We start from the raw sequence: 20,130 nt of genomic DNA, 5'->3' as shown, positions 1-20,130 counted from the left end.
TTGGATTTGGGAACCTGCATGTTGATGACAACCTTTATAAGAGATGTTTCAATGGGATAGTGGGCAAAGAGAATAGTAGGGCAAGGAAGTGGAAAGAGTGGAAACAACTGGAGTGTCCTTCGATAGATGATTGGATAAAGAAGATGTGGTACATATATGTAATGGAATACTACTCAGCCATAAGGAAAGATGAAAGACTGCCATTTGTGACAACATGGATGGGTCTTGAGAATATCATGCTAAGCGAAATAAGTCAAACAGAAAAAAGTTGAGAACCATATAATTTCATTCATATGGGTGATATAAAACTGAAAGGAGCAAGACTCAAATAAAAACTCATAGACACAGACAACAGTTTAGTGGTTACCAGAGGGTAAGGGGGGTGGAGGGTGGTAGATGAGGGTAAAGGGGGTCAAATATATGGTGATGGAAGGAGAACTGACTCTGGGTGGTGAACACACGATGCAATATATATATATGATGTATTATAGAATTGTACACCTGAAACCTATGTGATTTTAACAAATGCCACCCCAATAAATTTAATTTAAAAAAGAAAGAAATCCAAAATATTGTTTAGTGAAGAGGAAGACATATTAGGGCAGTAGCAGGAGGAGTTTGTTGGGTCAACAGAGTGTTTTCTTTGGGTTAATAATGAAGAATTTCAGTAGAGATGGAGACATTGAAGGTGCCAGAGGCAGCAGGTCATTTTAGGAGAAAAGTCCTTGCAAAGGGAGAGGAGGTGGGATTAGGGGCAGAACATCCTCCTGCACCTTTCTCAACAGATGCTCTCTCTCTGTACTTTCAAGTTCCATTGATGGTAGAAATGTGTACATTTTGCTGAGCATCATAGCAAAAAATGTGCTTGCAGTGGTTCTAGTTTAATAGGAAAAATCACATTACCCAAAGCATGGCAGAAATAATAAATCACATGCATTTGGGAAGAAATTTTAATTTCCTTTAAAAAATGTCTTTTTCAGGTGCTTCAAGAAGACCTAGAACAGGAACAAGTCAGGGTTAATTCTCTCACTCACATGGTGGTGGTCGTTGATGAATCCAGCGGAGATCATGCAACTGCGGCTTTGGAAGAACAACTTAAGGTCAGATTATTGTCTCCAGTCCACTAAATCTGTCATTTAAAAGAATGAATTGCTATTCATAAAATACTTAGAAAATTTATAATGTAATTTGTGTATTATAAATATTTAGAATGCAATGTACAGTAAAACCTTGGATTGCGAGTAACGTGGTTTGTGAGTGTTCCACAAGACGAGCAAACATTTTAATACATTCTAATGTGGTAAACGAGTGATGTCTTGCAATACGAGTAGTTTATTTCTGGAATGAATTATGCTCGCAAACTAAGGTATTACTGTATTTATTTAAACTAATTCAGATGATGTCCCATTTGTGCCTAATTCCCTTTCATTAACTATATATACAGTGTCCATACTAGCTTCCTGGCCTTTGGGGAAATATATATATGCAGACACATATATTTTTACTGTAGTTGAATAACACGTATTAGAGAATTGATCAGGGGTATATTATTTATGCTCACTTTAAACCTATGTCTAAGAGAAGACAAAGGTAAAACAAAAACAAAAAGGGTCACATTCAATCAAATAATGAGAAATTGAGCACCTTTAGTGTATTTTTTTTTGGAAACCTTTAGTTGTAGTCTTGATAAGGGCATAGTAGGATGTTTAAGTCATGTAAGTTTTGTTGGAGCAGATACTTAGCCATACAAGACTTCATTCAACTTGAGTCATAGTGATTGTGTCCTTGGAAACATGACCAGTACTTGTAAACAAAGGGTAAGGTGAATATGATCATATTTTTATCTTTTCTTCCTAATTGGGAATCATAAAGTTTTACTGTAAAAAATGAAAACAATTTCAACAACACATATCTATATCTATCTATCTATCTATCTATCTATCTATCTATCTATCTATCTATCTATCTATACATATATATACCAAAACATCAACAATAAGGGAAAATACAATTTATTGTTCTGAATGTGACACATTCAGAATATGAGTATTTACACAACTACATATTATATTTGAGGCATTCACTGTATTCACCAAATGCCTGCCTTTCCTTTGTGATCATTAGGGCATATAGTCTGACATGTCTAAGGATCTAATCAGTGTGGGTTTAAAATAGTTTTACACACTCAAGGTTGTTCTAAACGTAGTTTGTCTTACCTAACCTATAACAAAGTTTCTTCAAGTTTTATTTCTGTTTTGTTCTCTTTTTGTGTTTTTTTTTTGTTTTGTTTTGTTTTTTATTTATTGATTGATGTTTTTAATCCCAGTGAAATGTCATTTCCTCAGGTTACTACTTTAGATTGTGGATCCCCAACAATGTTATCTCATTTTCCATCATTAAATATAATAAAGAGAAAACTCTTGAACTGCTCCAGTGAGCATTTAATATATAATAGTGACACATGTTAATTGCTTATGTTTCAATGACATTGTAGGGATTGCAGATCTAAAAAGGCTTGTGACACATGATATTATATCATTGCATATACAATCAAATATATTGTGCATGCGCTTACGTACACGCTTATGACCAGCTCATGACAGACCACTGCTGTACCCATTTTAAGGAATTCTATAGTTCTGATACAGTAGTGAAACTAATTATAGAATGTTAAAAATCTAATACTCAGGGGTTGGGAGGGTAGACTGGTTAAAAAAATTATGGCAGAAATTTTTCTAAGTCATACAGTATTACCGGTTAAAATAACAACACCCACTTTGGCATGACCAGACCTAGTATCACTAGCTCTGGAATATAATTATTCCAAGGTGATGCCTGTGGGACCAGGCCACCTGGGAAAACAGTCCATAGAACTCACAGATGGTGACTGGGTTAGAGCTTACATAGGATAAATTAAGAGTGGTGGCCCTAAGCATTTTGATATTTATTATCCTACTTGCTTTCATTTTTCACCTTGCTATCTGCCTTAATTTCTTTGGCCCAGAGATAATCCCCTAAAATAGCTGTACATGTGTTGTGTATTCCTAATTCACACAAACTCAGTCTCCATTTGTCCATGAGTGCCTGCTGCTTAATTAGTGTTTACCACTGCCTCCCAGCCTACTGTTTTTCCCTCGACCCCCTTTCCCCATTTGATACCCTCCCTTCCCTCCATATAGCCCCTTACTGTCACCTGATAATCTAGACTAGTGTCTAAAAGGGCAGAGTTAGGAGGACTTCAGTGGTGAGAAAGCCCCTGTTTTAAACCTTTCTTCTCATTCCATCAGTTTCTCAGTCCCAGAGGAATCCACGCTTGGATTCTCCGCGTTATTTGACCATTGGTTTGAATTACCCTGGAATGCTGCACTCTCATTTACCTTTGACATTTGGATAACTCTTTCTTAGGTTCTTTGAAAATGATATAATCTTGTCTTACCTAATTTAATTTCTAAAAAGAAAGAGAAGAGGAAGACAAGTTGGTCGAGGAGGAGAAGGAGAGAAAAAATCATAAAGGATAATAAGACAGACGAATACATTAGAGAAGCCGCTTTAACAGCATCACAAATATCCTCTGCGCATGATAAGAATCCAGTGTGTGCGTCAGAGTCCATGGAGTATCATATGTTTCATACTGGGCCCAGAGAAATTCTGTCAGAAGTAGTAGGAAGGGTTTTAGGAAAGAGAAAGAGGTATATGGACTCCATACAAGAGAAACAAAGAAAAAAGAAAGAAAAAAATCTGGGTGAGACCTGAGAGGTATCCTTGAGAGTTTTTATTGGAGTGAGGTCATGTCATCCATAGCTATTACCCAAGATCCGATAGTATCGAATGCTCACCCCACACCCTCTTTCCCCGCCAGTGTCTCCCATGTCACCACAGTGCCTTACTCCATTTCGCTTGAGTTTGCTGAAGCACCATCCAGAGCCTCAAAATGAATACCCAGCAGTCTTTAGTTAAGAGATGGCAGACTAGGAAAACTAGGAAAGGAAGTCCTTGATTGAGTACTTTAAGAGAGAGATGTGTACTTACCATCTTGAGTTCGAACTCTAAAAATAACTCCTCATAGAATATCTTTACATGTGTTGTCTTAGTTCTGTGAACTCTATGATAAGTTAGATTTCCTCTAACTTTCAAAGACTTTTAGAAGTCTTCCATTTCAAAAGTTTGAAGAAAACCAAAGTTAGGTCAGAACCATATGCTTAGGGATTCTGCAAGAGGCATGGCTTATGAAGGGTAATATTCTGAAAAGTGCAGTCTGTTGTAAATTAATTTGATTCGCTCTCTCCGAGGTTCAGCTTGTCTCTCAGCAGTGTCACCTTGCTCAGAATCTTGTCCTTACCTTTAGAATCTTTTAGGATGTCAGTAGAAGGAGAGTATGATTGTAAGCAGTGATGCCGAGTAAGTAATTTCATTGAGTAAGAACTTGGCTAAATAACTGACACTGGTATTTATGTAGAGTCTTCAGTCCTGGAGGACATTATGATGTCTTGCTAAGCATTCAGCATTTCATTTTTTATTGTTTCAGTGAATACTCGTGTTCTTACTAATGTCTCAAGGGTTGTGGTGGGCAACAGTGGTAAAAGAGTGAGCAAAAGAGAATCTGTCATGTTCTTCCCAGGTCAGGAGTGAGTAATTCATGAGCCAATTGCCTTGCTTGGAACCTCGAAACAATGGTAGCCATTTCTCAGGCTCCCTCTTTGGAATCAAATGCTGATTCCTTCTCATCCGTGTTCACCATGGTGGGACATGGTGGGCTTGGCGACTGCTGTCTTGGTACTTGTAAAGTAGCGGAATAAATAGATATTAATCAAATATTTCCAAAAAAGAGCAAATATTTTAGCATGGACATAACTTACTTCTATGAAGGAAAGGAACAAGATTTTGTAACAACAAAGCAATCTGACTTAAATTGAAGTTTGAAGGCATGAAATGATTCCCTAGGAGAATGAGGTTTAAGATGGGATTTAAAGGTTATGTTGGAGGGAACTGTATAAAGTGCGTGTAAAGGGGATTGGTGGAGGTGGGTACAGTTCCCAGGAAGGAGAAACAGTATATCAAGTGAGCATGTTACCTTCAACAAACTGAGAAAGGGCCAATTTAGCTACAACATTGTCAGAAGAGTGATGCTAGAGGAGCCTACGCAGGTAGACAGAGGCTTACCTTAAGAATTAGAATTAGCATGTGATACTATAATAAATTCCACAATGATTCTTTGAGTCAAAAACCACATATTGAGCAGCAGCTCTCTGCCAGGATGACAGATGGGACTACAATGGTGGTGGTGGTGGAGGGGGTCAACAGCCATGGCACCTGCCCTCCTGGACCTTCGCTAATCAAATGCAGTTAAATGTAAAATTATGGCCATGATGAGTTCAATGTGACAAAAATGCAAATTGCTACATGATCTATCTTGTTCTAGAAGGTCAGAAAAGTAGAGGTGAATTAGGCAACACTAAAGAGTAGGAAAGTGTCCCGGACAGAAAAGCAATATTTATTGATTCATTTGGCAAATATATGTTGTGCACCTACTAGGTGCTAGCCAAAAGTCCAAGCTTTGAGGTTAGGTATGGACAAAACATAAATCATTCCTCAAGGAAGCTTGCATTCATTCTAAGCATGCATCATAATAAATAGGCAAGTTTTATACTATTAAAAAGGTGATTAAGAACTACAAGGAAAAATACACTGAGGAAGGGAGCAGTTTTACATGGTCAGCAGAAGCTTTATTGAGAAAGTAGTACTTTAGAAACAAAAACTCATAGACACAGACAATAGTTCACTGGTTACCAGAGGGTTAGGGGGCTCAAATATATGGTGATGAAAGAACTGACTCTGGGCGGTGAATACACAATACAATGTATAGTAGTAGATGTAACCTATGTAATCTTGTATGTAATTTTACTAATCATTGTCACCCCAATTTTAATTTAAAAAAAAGAGAAAACATTTGAGCAAGAACTAGAACAGAGCAAGGGAGGTGTTTTGGAGGTGCACAGGTCCCATGGGGCCATTTCCATTTGAAAAATTGAAAAAAGACTATAAATGGAGCAGAAATCCTGTTTTTCTAGGGAGAGAGCTGTTTCCTAGTTTTTTTTAAAAAGACCCCAAAACATGGTTAGGCCCATAGCTTATGGGAGATGCTCTAATACAGCGGTTCTCAACCTTTCTAGTGCCATGACCCCTTAATATAGTTCCTCATGTTGTGGTGATCCCCAACCATAAAATTATTTTTGTTGCTACTCTGTAACTGTAATTTTGCTACTGTTATGAATCATAATGTAAATATCTTTTTGTTTTCCCATGGTCTTAGGTGACCCCTGTGAAAGGGTCGTTCGACCCCCAAAGGGGTCGTGACCCACAGGTTGAGAACCGCTGCATAAACACAGAACTATTGAAAAAAGGCAGAACTATTGAAGTCCTGTTTTTAGATACGTTCTTCTGTACAATACTCGAGAGTCCAACTAGATGTATTAAAGGTGTCTAAGGCCACAGACCCAGAGAGTTTCTGTCATATAAAAGGCATTTGGATTATTTTGTTAAATGACTTTTATCTTAAAGTTACTGTCCACCATTTTTGAGAATTAAAGATATATCTGAAGAGTGGATGCCAACAAGCATCCTCTTATGGAAAATAGCCTGGAAAATAAATTTTTGAACAGATTATTAAACAGAAGGCTGTACACTCATACTCAGTTTCTTGCTCGTCTGATGAAGTCAGTGAACTTGGAATTTTTTTGAGGAATAATTTTAAAGATGAAAAAGGTCTCCAAGAGCTAATATACATTCAACTAAAATCGAGACATGAAAACCAACTTTATATCAGATGACATTAAACTATTTGTACAAATATTATCTGGTGTTAAGACAAATTCTTTGGTGGATTTATGAAGTTGGTTGATCCAGTGGAATGAAATGAACATAAAGTATTTGATTTCCCTAAAGTATTTTGCAAAGCCTCCTGTGATATGTGTGTGGATAAGGTGAGCCTTCCTATCCCTACATGGATTGGTGGAGAACGTCTGTGTTTTAATATATTTTTCCTGATTACTGATTGATGTGCCAGAGAATTAGACTGAAAATAATTGGACTGCTATATTGAACCTGCAGTGTCAGAAAATTTGGGGGAAAGAAGCCAGTAGAGGATTTAGCGGGGCACTGTGTAAATTTCACCCAAACAGAAATGGTTAATGGATGATATCCTCTCCCACGTGACTAGAAGATTCAATGTCCTGTGAAGTTAGAATGTCACACACAAATGTCATATACTCGTCTTTCACTTTTTAAATCAGTAAAAGTATGTTTGTTGGAAATCTTGCTGCTTATAAAAAGCAGCATCTTTTTTTTTCTTTTTTAGCTGAGCCATCCTGCCACCTGTTGGCAGCTCAGCTCGGGCGGGACTGGAACTGCTGTTGCTCAGAGCTTGTACTCTTGAACAAGCTCTTAACCAACTGAGCCACTCGGCTGGCCCCTTAAAAAGCAATATCTTTAAATCAATTGAGTAAGCTTTGAATAAGAAAAATCTGACTTCCCACCCATGCATGTAAATGTAAATATATATGTATATAACTGTATACAAATGTGCATATATATGTATATCTATACATTTATGTTTATATTTATGTTTTTCTATATGTATGGATATATGAGTGTGTATATATATATATATACACATCCATATACTTGTATATGTATGTATATGTTTGTATCTATCTATATGCAGCATTTCTTAAATTTCTCTCATATTCATTATTTTTTCTTTGTTCCTGTCACAATTTCCCAAGGTGAAGCCCATATCATCAACCCCTGGAAGTCCTTGCCTGCATGTCTTCAATCCAATCTCCATATTAAAGTCAGTGTGGCCTCTCAAAAGCCTATTTAATACCGTTTCTCCTCTACTTAAAATCCTTAGTCATTTTCTGCCCTCTACAGAGTCTGATCGCTTAGCCCTACAGCGATTTTTATTACCTGACCCCTGCCTGTCTCTCAGTACTTATCTCCTATTAGCCCCTCATATCTCTCAACCTACATTCTATGTCTACAAGTCATTTCTGGTACTCTGTATGCCATTGTCTTTGTACGTGCTATTTCTGTTATTCAGACTACTCATGTTCATCATGCCTGCTTTGAAAACTCCTATTTCATGTAGAAAGCGCCGTTCACATTTTTCTCCACGAGGCTGGTTTTTCTCCGTAGTGATGACCACTGTCTTTTTTTGTGCCATCTCTGTACCATAATTATGCCTCTATTGTTTGGAAGGAAAACTGTCTGCTAAAAGGTAGTTGTTCAGAAAGACTATCATTATCATGCCCCCTTTTCTATCATCGTTTGAAAAGGGTGTATTTAAAAAGTGTTAATAGTACATACCTTTGGGATAATTTGGAAGAAAAGTCTATGGTATGTTAAAGCTTATAGAATTAAGACCTAGAGATTATTTATGAAGAAGAATATGGATGAAAACCTTTTTTGATGTTTCTCTCTAGCTTCTAATTTTATGATTGGTGAATCAATAGCATGTTTAAAAATAATCATAACTTTAAATGTGATAGAAATAATTTCACTAAGCCAAGTGTCAACAATTGTTGCCTATGCAGCAAAGATTACAATCATTAGCACTTTGTGTGCTTGTTATTTTTCAAAATTGTACACTTTGCATGTAATGTTATCCCTATTTCACAAATGAAAAAGCCAATGCATCATGAAGTTAAGTCCAAGTTCATGTAGCATGCAAGTGGCAGAGCTGGGACTGGTACCCAGATCTGTGTGATACCTCAGTCAGGGCTTTTTCTTAATCTCTCAATTTCTTAGGAGAAAATTACTATATGACCTTGAGACAATTATTGCAAAAGAAATATATGCAAGTATGTTGGAATGATAGTATTCTTTATGACTATAAATGTTAATTCTAATGTGGTCTAAGGTGAATTCTGACGTTTTTGGTCTCTGACAAAATTTCTAAACTTTACACCAGGGCACAAGATTCTTAATTTTTTTTTGTGGAGTACCCAGAAAAGGACACAAATCATAATTATAGCTTGAAGACTTCACAAAGGTAACATATCTGTACCTGCACACCCAGATACACAGATAGTATGTTACCAGTAATGAAGAAGCCCCCACCAAACCCTATCATAGTCACAAACTTTTCCCACCTCCTCAAAGCTAACCTGTATCCTGATTTATAAAACCTCAGATTGGTTTTATTTTTAATTTAACGTACATGGAATGGCATAGTATTGGGTTGTTGGAAAAGTCATGATGCATGTTTGCAACAGATGGCACTAATTCATTTTTGGAAGTACTAGAGTCACTTGCATCAATCTTATTGCTATGTCATTTGACAGCTGACAGTTCTATCTTCATTCTAAAAACAAATTGATTTGGTTGAGTTTTCGAGATTTTACAACAAGTTGAAGATGGAAGACCAAACTGTGCATTTTTGCCATATTTTACTGTTTTACTTCTATAAAGGGAAAAACGCATGACAAGCTTGTGAAAAGTTGCACAAAGTTTATGGTGACAATGCTCAACAAGAACGTCAGTGCTAATGATGGTTCACAAAATTCCGTGCTGGAGATTTTGATCTTAACGATGCTCCTCGGGCAGGGAGGTCCACCGAGGTTGATGACGACAAAATAAAGGCATTGATCGAGTCACACCCACGTTACACGACATGAGAGATTGCAGAAACATTGAACACCCATCATTCAAGCATACCACCTAAAGAAGCTGGGATACATAAGCAAGCACGATGTTTGGGTTCTGCATGAGCTCAAAGAAGTTCATTTGACAGTGCATATAAACATCTGCGATATGCTCATTAAACAGGAGGAAAATGATCCTTTTTTGAAGCGACTGATAACTGGTGATGAGAAGTGGATTGTTTACAACTATGTGGTGCACAAATGGTCTTGGTCCCGACGTGATGATTCTCCTCAAATGACATCGAAAGCAGACATTCATCAGAGGAAGGTTATGCTCTCAGTGTAGTGGGATTTTAAAGGTGTCGTGTTTTTCAAGCTCCTACCAAGGAACCAAACAATCAACTCGAATGTGTACTGCTGGCAATTGGACAGTTTGAACGAATCCATCATCCAGAATCATCCAGAGCTTCTTAATTGTAAAGGAGTTGTGTTTCATCGCAACAACGCAAGACCACACACAAGTTTGATCACCCATCAAAAATTCTTGGAGCTTGGATGGGATGTGTTGCCACACCCACCATACTCGCGTGACCTTGTGCCGTCAGACTTCCACTTGTTTCGCTCTCATCAAAACTCCTTGCATGGTATAACGTTCAATTCAGATGAGGCTGTAAATCAGCACCTTGTTCAGTTTTTCTCAAATAAAGACAGGTCCTTCTATGAACGAGGAATTATGAAGCTCACTGAAAGATGGCCAAAGGTTATCGAACAAAATGGGCAGTATATCATTGATTGATCTTTGTTCTTTATATAAATACATGACCTTTGAAAAACATAGACAAAATATGTCATGATTTTTCTGACAACCCAATATATATAGTTTCACAACTGACTTTTTTCACTTTGATATTATGTTTGTGAGATTCATCCATGTTGCATGGGTTATTCATTAATTTTCATGGCTGAATAGTACTGTATTTCCCCATGTATAAGATGCACCCTTTTACAAACAATTTGGGGTCAAAAACTGGGTGCGTCTTATACAGTGGTAGTAGTTTTTTTTTAACTTGCATTTCCCACTTTTTTTGCACTTGTTTTTGCGTTCATACAACCACTGTATAAGACATACCCAGTTTTTAGACTCAAAATTTTTCAAAAAGGGGTGCATCTTATTCATGGGGGAGTATGATATTCGTTTTTTATGGCTATACCATAGTTTAATTATATTGTACATTCTACTGGTCAGAAAATTTGGAGTATTTGCAGTTTGGGACCATTATGAATAACGCTGCTGTGAAAATAATTGTACATATGCTTTGGTGAATATATGTGTACACACCTGGGATTGGAATTGCTAGGTTGTTGGGTTTATGTATATTTAACTTTATAGGCATTACCAAAGAGTTTTCCAAAGTTTATGTGTAAATTTATACTCTCATCATTAGTGAATAAAGGTACAAGTTGCTTCATATCCTCTTCAATACTTGGTATTTTAGATTTTTAATTTGAGCCTTTATGACCTTATAATGGCATCTCTTGTTTTCATTTGCATGTACTGATGACTAGTGAGGTTAAGCACTATTACAATTGTTTACTGGCTATTTGAAAGTCCTGTTTTTTGGAATATCTATTTTTTTTACTGTTGTCCGTATTTCTCTTAGTGATTTGTTGCATTTATTTTTAAATATATATTCTGGATTTTAATCCTTTGTTGATTATCTATATAACAATTTCTTATTTTTTAAACTAGATGCCTTCCTTTTTACTCGTTAATAAACCCAAGTTTTAAAATCAGTATACTTCACTTCAGTATTTTCTCTTATGGTTGGTGTATTTTTGTCCCAAGTTTAAAAATGAAATTTCCTGCCCTAAGACCCAGAAGATATTCCCCTGGATTGTCATACCGGGACTTTTTTCCCATTTAGATCCAATTGAAATAGCATGCTTTATAGCAACGACCATTCTTTTACTAATGTCCTGCAGTGTCACCTTTAATAAAATGCTTGTATTTGCACGGGTCATTTCATGGATTCTAATAAGTTTTGTGTGTGCATCTGACTATACTTATTCTAGTACCACATTGTTTTAATTATGATAAATGCTGATATCTGGTAGTATTGTAAAGAAAAATTGAACCAGATGGTAAAGCACGCGTGGAAGAATTTATTCAAGACTATAGCAATTAGGGATCAAGACCATTGCTGTACACAGGACATGGAGTATAGTGTGGGAGTGGAGTCAAGGGAATTGTAATAGATATGTATGATATTGGGTGGGAAAGTGGGGCGGCAGATTGGGGGAGGGGGGTTGTCACCTCGAGTGGTAAAAAGTATAACTATTGCACTGTGTTGTACAGCTGAAGCTAATACTAACTAAAAAATGTGTATTTCACAATAAAAAATAATTTAAAAATAATAATAATAATAAAAGACCATTGCTGTAGGGAAGAGACTGAATTCAGTTTCACTAAACTAAAGGCAGGAAAGTTTGTAAGTGCTGGGATGAGCTAGCATAAAAGCTTGGGAAGATATTATGGGATCCTGTAGTTTATATGGTTATGCCATCTGTGTGTGCTAATTGTCACTTATCAGAGTTACCCTCCTGCCCTCCTCCCATGGAGTCTGGGACACAGATGCACTTTCTTTACTTGATAATTACATTTCAAAGGGATGGCTCCCAGGTTCTTGAGAAAGACATTCTTGGGTTGTGGAACATTTGCATCTCAAAGGGGCAGAGAAAAATTTTGTAATTCCAAGTTTTCTACTGTAAGTACTCTAAGAAAAGGGCAGTTGGGCCTGTAGTCTAAAGTTTAGGCAAGCTGAAAGGAACACTAAATCCATTTGGGGCAGTGTAAGCCCTTCATATTTGTTTTCTCCTTTTTAAAGATTATTTTGGCTATTTTTTTAAAGATTTTTATTGGGGAATTGGGGGATGGGAACAGTGCTGGGGAATTGGGGGAAGGGAACAGACAAGTTGCTGTCCTTTTTGTTCTTCAGTCTAGTTGTGGAGGATGTTGCTTCACTGGCCCAAGTTGGCACCATCATTGCGCTCTTCCCGGGCGAGGCAGATCAGTCGCTGGCTTCTGGATGGCCGCTCACGCTGGCTGCTGGCTACACACGGTAGCCCATGGCAACCCACTGCAGCAGGGGCTGCAGCCTACGCCGTCACCAGCCACTCACGGCAGCCCAGCTCCAGGTTGAGCTGTTGTTCAGCATCTTAGCTGTAGAGAGCAGTGTCACTGGCCCTCATGTGAGATCCGAACCGGGGCCCTACTGCTCAGAGCTGGCGTCCCAAACCAACTCTTAACCAACGTGCCACTCTGCCAGCCCATATTGTGGCTATTTTTGTTCATTTGCATTTCCATGTAAATTTTAGAATCAGTTCCCCCCCTCACCCCGCCAATGCTGTGGTTTTAATTGGATTTAATTGAACATGTAGATCAATTTGTGGTGAATTGATACCTCTGTTATATAAAGTGTTTCGATTCATGAATATGGAATAGCTTTCCACTTACTTAAATCTTTGTTTTTGCTCAGTAATGTCTTGTGTTTTTCAAGATAGTGGGTCTTAGACTTCTTATGAGATTTATTCTTAGATTTTTGAAATTTTTGCTGTTGTTGTAAATGCTGTCTTTTTTTCAATTTCATTTTCCATTTGTTGCTGATATGGAGAAATACAACTTGATTTTTGTTTCTTGGCCTTGTATCCACAGACCGTGCTAAATTTACTTCTGAATTTAAATAGTTTATCTATAGCATCACTCAGGTGTACATATACAGCTTGTTTGTGAGTCATGACAGTTTTACATCTCCCTTTCCAATTATTCATTTGGTTAATTTTTCTCGCCTTACTGTGCTGTGTACTCTAGTACCATGAGATTATTCTTAATACCTACTTCTCATTGTAGGTCTCAGAGGTGAGGCTGTTAGTAAATCACCATAAAGTGTGATATTTCCTGCGGGTTTGTTGTATTCCTCATGTTTGAAGAGGTTTTATTATTCCTGGGGGCTGAATTTTATCAATCCTTTTTGTCAGGATCACTTGAGTTGATCATATTCCTTTTCTCCTTTATGCTGTTAATATGTAAAACCGCATTTCTTCATTTTCTAATGTTAAAATAGACTTGCATTCCTGAGATAAACCAAACATGGATGATACATAAAATCCTTTTTACTTGTTGCTAGATTTCTTTGCCACATTTGCTAACATTTGATTAAGAGTTTTCCCGCTGCGTCCATGAAAGAGGTTGCCCTATTGTTTTCCTTTCTTATAATATACTTGCTGGATTTAAGTACCTGATTATATAGTCTTGGGAACTTGCCTTTTATGCCTGGAATTTTCTTTATGGGGAAGTTTTAAATGAAAAATTCAATATATTTAATAGACTTTGACTTTCTTTTTTTTATTTTCTTTATTTGACTTATCTCCATTTCCCAGATTTTCCTTTTTTTTTGTCAGTTTCAGTAGTTTGTGTCTTTCTAGGAATTTTTCTATTACATCTAAAATTACAAATATAGTCATATAAAGTTCTATTGAGTCTACAGAGTATTTAACAACATTTTTATTAGTTACCAGTGTGTGAAATTTAGAAAGTGTGATATAAAACTATGACTTTCTAGCCTCCTTGGAAAAAGCAAGTGATTGGATTATCCTTCGTATGTTTTCTCACATATTAATCTCAGTAGGAATCAAATAGCTGTGCCCCCTTTAGCATGAGCCCTCCCTTTAGCTACAGTCCCATCCCTCCCCATCCTCTTACACCTAGATTATTTTGTGCAATTTATTATGTATATACAGTAGAACTGGTGATTTCTTATAGAAGGAATATTTCAAAGCCAACAGTTAGAAAGAAGCATAAAGGCATATCTGTTTTTCACTCACTTGATTACAAATAAGACACTTACTGGAGCATTCTCCTGGTTTAAAAACATAAAAGTCAAAGATTTTCAACTCCTGTACAAAACATAAGTCTTCATAGACCACAGATAACATATGAACACTTAGTAACATTAGTGTCATACTGAAATGGGTTCACTGCATTCTGTATTAAAATTCTGTTGTGCTCTAGATTTATCATATCTGGATGCAAAAGCTCATTTTCCATCAACTAATGTCTCAGTCCTTACAATCACAATCATCTTGATAATTCATCAGTCTTCAGAGTATTTTTCATATTTAGTGACCTCTGTCTGACCCTACCTGTGACCTAGCTTGGAGGGTACCAGGGCCGGTACTGCTATCTCCATTTTCACAGGTGGGGAAACTAAACCATGGAAAGATTTAAGAATTCCCTGCTAGGTATTACTAAGTTGGGCAACAGTAGATATGGGACAAGTATTCAGGCAACCTGAACTTTAAGACTAGTGAGGTGTAGCAGGTGAAGAGATGCATAGATTTCACTACATGGTAATGCCCAATAAGTAGTGACAACCTAGAATTTGAGGTAGAGAGGACAGGATTTCACATGTGCCTCTCATCTCCTATGGGTCTTCAAATTCACCAGCAATGGCTCTGTTGGCACCATAAACACTGGTAGGCAGGTATTTAATGAAGAAGGAAGGAAATAGAAGAGCTCTAAGACAATACTTGGGAGAAAAGCCTAATATTGATAACCACAGTGGTGGTATGAGGCGTGACAGTTAAGTTCGCAAACTCATTCTAGAAAAATTGCTACACGCCTCCTTGCTGAATATCACTACAGTTACCTTGGAACTACTCCCCTTGGGAAGCTATGCACTGACGCCAACTCTTAGTCCACCCTTCAAAGCAATTGTGGAACTTTTTCTGGAATGGCCATCAGAGCTGTGCTTGTATTACCCTTGATGTCCTGAATGTCATCAAAATGTCTTCCTTTCAATATTGCCTTTATCTTTGGGTAAAGAAAGAAGTCATTGGGGGCCAGATCAGGTGAGTAGAGAGGGTGTTCCAATACAGTTATTTGTTTACTGGCTAAAAAGTCCCTCACAGGCAGTGCCGTGTGAGCTGGTGCATTGTCATGATGCAAGAGCCATGAATTGTTGATGAAAACTTCAGGTTGTCTAACTTTTTCATGCAACCTTTTCAGCACTTCCAAATAATAACCTTGGTCAACTGTTTGTCCACTTGGTAGAAATCCATGATGAATAATCCCTCTGATATAAAAAAATATTAGCAACATTGGTGCATTAAATTCATGAACTTAACTGTTAGACCTCATATTCCGCTTGGAGATATTTAACACTAGGTGAAATTCATGTATTACTCAGCAAGATATTAAGCACAAATTTGGGAAGCCCCCCTCAAGAAGTTCAGGGGTGTGAGGCATACCGCAATAAGGAACAGTCAAGCCTTAAGCTCCCTAAGAATGCCTGGGAATGTAATGAATGCTGGGAAGAATGCTATCATACTTAAATGCTCCTTAGGACTCCCGCTCTTTATTTTCTGGTATCCCAACTGAATAGACCAGTGGGAGCTGGAGAGGACAGTTTATTAAGCTGCCACAGAACATTAAATAATAGCCCGCAAATAATAACAGCAACAATAACACAGCCTCTCCAGATTTATTCATTAACACTTTATGAACTCATAAAAATAAATAATATATGGAACTGACTGTAATGGCGCAGAAGAACATGCTTCTTTAGGTTAAAAATCTCACTACATTTTTATCATAGTCACCAAGGCAAAATTTAATTAGTGAACCAGTCATTCATATTTACCTTTTAAAAATAAGTCCTTGCAAAGAGCACATGTTCTTCATCTGAAAGTGTATTTTCTGGTTTGTGTTTAATATTTTAAGCAAATACAGAGTCATAATGTTACAAAAATATTTTTAGATCAAATTATACCATTAGGCTTCAAATCCTTGTCAAGTGGGCTAGATAAAACATTTAGTCCAATCTAGTCAAACTTTTGTTAAAATTACATTTAAAAAGACTCGAAAAGGATTCAGTGACTGTACATCTCACAGTAGATTTTGTAGGACAAATTACAAGGCATAGGAGGTATGACAATTAAGTTCGTGAACTCATCCTAGAAAAAGTGCTACACACCTCATTGCTGAATATCACTACAGTTATCTTCGAAGTGCTCCCCTTGGGAAGCTATGAACTGACGTCAGTGCCTAGTCCACCCTTCAAAGCAATTTTCGAACTTTCTCTGGAGTGCCCATCAGAGCTGTCATTGTATTACCCTTGATGTACTGAATGTCATCAAAATGTCTTCCTTTCAATATTCCTTAATCTTCAGGTAAAAAGAGAGGGCACTGGGGGCCAGATCAGGTGAGTAGGGATGGTGTTCCAATACAGTTATTGTTTTTGTTTACTGGCTAAAAACTCCCTCACAGACAGTGCCATGTGAGCTGGTGCATTGTCGTGATGCAAGAGCCATGAATTGTTGGCAAAGTTCAGGTCGTCAGCCTTTTCGGCACTTCCAAATAGTAAACTTGGTAACTGTTTGTCCAGTTGGTATAAATTCATAATGAATAATCCCTCTGATATCAGAAAAGGTTAGCAACATGGTTGCAACAAATTCGCGGACTTAATTGTGAGACCTTCTATATGTATTTTTTATCTTGTATGCTTATGAAAGAGAGTGGGCCTTTAGCCAGACAGATCTGATAGTAAATCCCAGATACTCAATCTTGTGAACTCTGTGATCTTACACAAGTTGCTCATCCCATCTGAGTGTCAGTTTCCTCATCTGCAAACTGCATCTCCAAAAGTTCAGTCAGGAGTTCCTACAGGAACATTTAAATAGCAGTGAGAATGATCTTTTCAGACAAACCTCCAATAAGTGTTTTCTAATATTCCTTAATACATCAGAACACATTTTTGTCCTGCCCTGGACCATATGGTAGACAGTGAAGATATAAGGCGTGACATTTTATAGTATGCTGTTCCGGTTAACAGTCTGTAGAAACACGCAAAATTGAGAAGAGCATCATAGACTTGGCTCAACATTACTCACTAGTACTGTGCCCCACTTCTGGCCTCATAATGGGTCTTATTTTATTTTTTTTCAATGAGGTTTTTTTTATGTTATTTCCATTTCACCAGTGGTAAGATGAAGTTGCTTCTCCTTTCTAACTGTATAGTTGTTTATAAAGTAAGAAAGAAAAATCAAGAAATAAGTTATTTTTCAGAAGCCTCATTTCCCATAAAATTCATTTAGCTGGGAAGCATATTCCAGGGTCTTAACCTGCAATAAAATGAGATGGGTTGCTTGCTGCCTCCCTCAGTTATACGTCCCACTAGCTGCGGCATTGTGTGGTCCGTGGCACATAATTGCTTCCTCCTTAGTGACATACCCCTGGGAACACTTTCTCTCTTAATGCCACTCCGGATGGGCACAGGTTAGCTATCACATTCTATCACTGGCTTCAATAAATTCAAGGGTCAAGGTACTTAAGTTTTCTCTACCAGGCTTGTCAAATTTTCCTCAATTGCCTTTCTCCAAATGTTCTTTTGATAGCCATTTTTTACTTTTGCTTTGAAAAACCAACTCAGCCAAACAAAAGAACGAAGATGAGAAATGTCCTTGGCATGTGTAACAATGTGCAGTGTGAATTCAGCGGGATTGAAAAATCCTCCCCATTTCAAATCTGAGCATAAATGATAATGGAGTTGTGATGTAGCCCATGAAAATGTGTCCGAGTAAGTGAACTGACCTTTCGCTTTTACTGCTGAGACAAAATGAGGACATAAATAAAAATTAATTTCTTCCAATCATTTCATGAGATGTTAGAATTCATTTTTTATTTGTGTGTGCATTGTTTACCTAGCTTTAAAAATATGCATTACTTTTAAACGCTCAAGGGATACATGTACTTAAGTGGAAACTCAGACAAACACTGATTTTTTTTCCTCTAGGGAAGAGGTTTCTAATCTTAATGTGCTGAGTGATTCTTTAAGAAAGCTATTTAGCTTCCTGTCAATCCCACTCAATCCAACCCTTTACACTTGTGTAACAATTTGGTTGCAACCTTTCAGGCAATGATAGGAACCAGCATCTTTGAGTGATTATAGAGCTGACTGATAATCTTCCAGTTGCTTAACTCCATAGTTTGTAATTCAAATTAGGGCCAATATTTCTAAGCAAGAACAAATAAATCCATAAATTCAAGCACTGTGTACATCTATTTATATTTGTGCACGTGGCATTGTGAAAATCTGCTTGAGGGTAGACACATACAAGCAATTTCTGATTTACTTATCTAATTTTACTGAGATTAGTAAAAAGCACCATGCCCACTTTGTAACGGAAGTGACTTAGATTCAGTTCATTGAGAGTTTTCTGAGAGTAAGATAGCTTTAAGCAGTGGAATGTGTTACTAAAAGGTGTGTATGCTCTCTTGTGTTGGAAATCTTGAAAGAAGAATATACTTGAAGCTTAAACATCTGTTTGTAAAGATTTAATAAGCACCTTTCTAGAGTGAGTAAGGTAAAATAGATGATCCTTGGTAGTTCTTAGAAGATTAGATACAAATACTATGATCAAGCAAAATGTAAATAACCACCAATATTTATATAACTCAGTTAAATGAAAACTGCTTTCCAGTAGGTAATTTTGTACAATATTCATAGCAATTCTTTAAGGGATTGGTATGATTATTTTCTTGGCGAAAGATTAAATAATTTAGCCATAAATTTCCTGGAAAAGTCGCTTGATTTCATTGAGGGTGTGTGTGTGTGTGTGTGTGTGTGTGTGTGTGTGTGTGTGTAATAATACCAATCTCTCAAAAAATTGGCAAAATTATTACTAGAAAGTTACGTATTTAAAATGTTTTTATAATTTGAAAAGACATGTGCATGTTGGTAATCCCGTTGCCTGACCTGAGAATCCAAGGTGTTTGGCTCTAGACACTTTTATCTTCCCCACATGAAAGACAGATGTAAAATGATAAAATTTGTATTTGGGAAGTTGAGTCACCATTAAGTATTTAAAAAATCTACTCTACTTGAATAATTTTACTCTGGCAATTGAAACGTATTCTCTAAGATTTCCTCACTGTGATAAGTACATCTTTAACAGCTTTAGTTATGTGAGGTATTTTGTGATGCCATAGAATAAACCTCTCTTAAATCTGCCTTTTGTCTTAGTCTGCTCAGGCTGCCATAAGAAAATACCACAGACAGCGAGGTTTAAACAGCAGACATTTACTTACTCATAGTTCTGAAGGCTAGAAATCCAAGATCAAGATATCATCAGGGTTGGCTTCTTCTGAGGCCTCTTTCCTTGGCTCGCAGATGGCCACCTTCTCACTGTGTCCTCACATGGCCTTTCTTCTGTGCCCACACATCGCTGGCGTCTTTCTGTGTGTCCAAATTTCTTCTTCTTATAAGGACACTGGTCAGGTTGGATTTAGAGCCCACTCTAACAGCCTCATTTTAATTTAAAGGAAGGCCCTATCTCCTAATACTGTCACATTCTAGATCAGAGGGAGACAGGGCTTCAACATATGAATGTTAGGGTATCACAATTCAGTCTATTAACATCTTTATTCTGTTAA

At 37.1% G+C, this 20,130-nt stretch overlaps 1 protein-coding gene across 1 annotated transcript in view; it reads left to right on the top strand.

Annotated features, from left to right (window-relative positions):
* The window catches only part of LOC109388440 (dystrophin), a 1,592,311-nt gene that overhangs the window by 754,549 nt on the left and 817,632 nt on the right, over window positions 1-20,130 (top strand). The window contains exon 13 of the mRNA XM_019653146.1: window positions 981-1,100. Within this exon, the coding sequence (XP_019508691.1) occupies window positions 981-1,100 (120 nt within the window). The remainder of the gene's footprint in view (window positions 1-980; window positions 1,101-20,130) is intronic.

Source organism: Hipposideros armiger, unplaced genomic scaffold (genome assembly GCF_001890085.2).
Source record: "Hipposideros armiger isolate ML-2016 unplaced genomic scaffold, ASM189008v1 scaffold_197, whole genome shotgun sequence".
NCBI lineage: Eukaryota > Metazoa > Chordata > Mammalia > Chiroptera > Hipposideridae > Hipposideros > Hipposideros armiger.
This window is presented reverse-complemented; position numbering and strand designations above follow the sequence as displayed.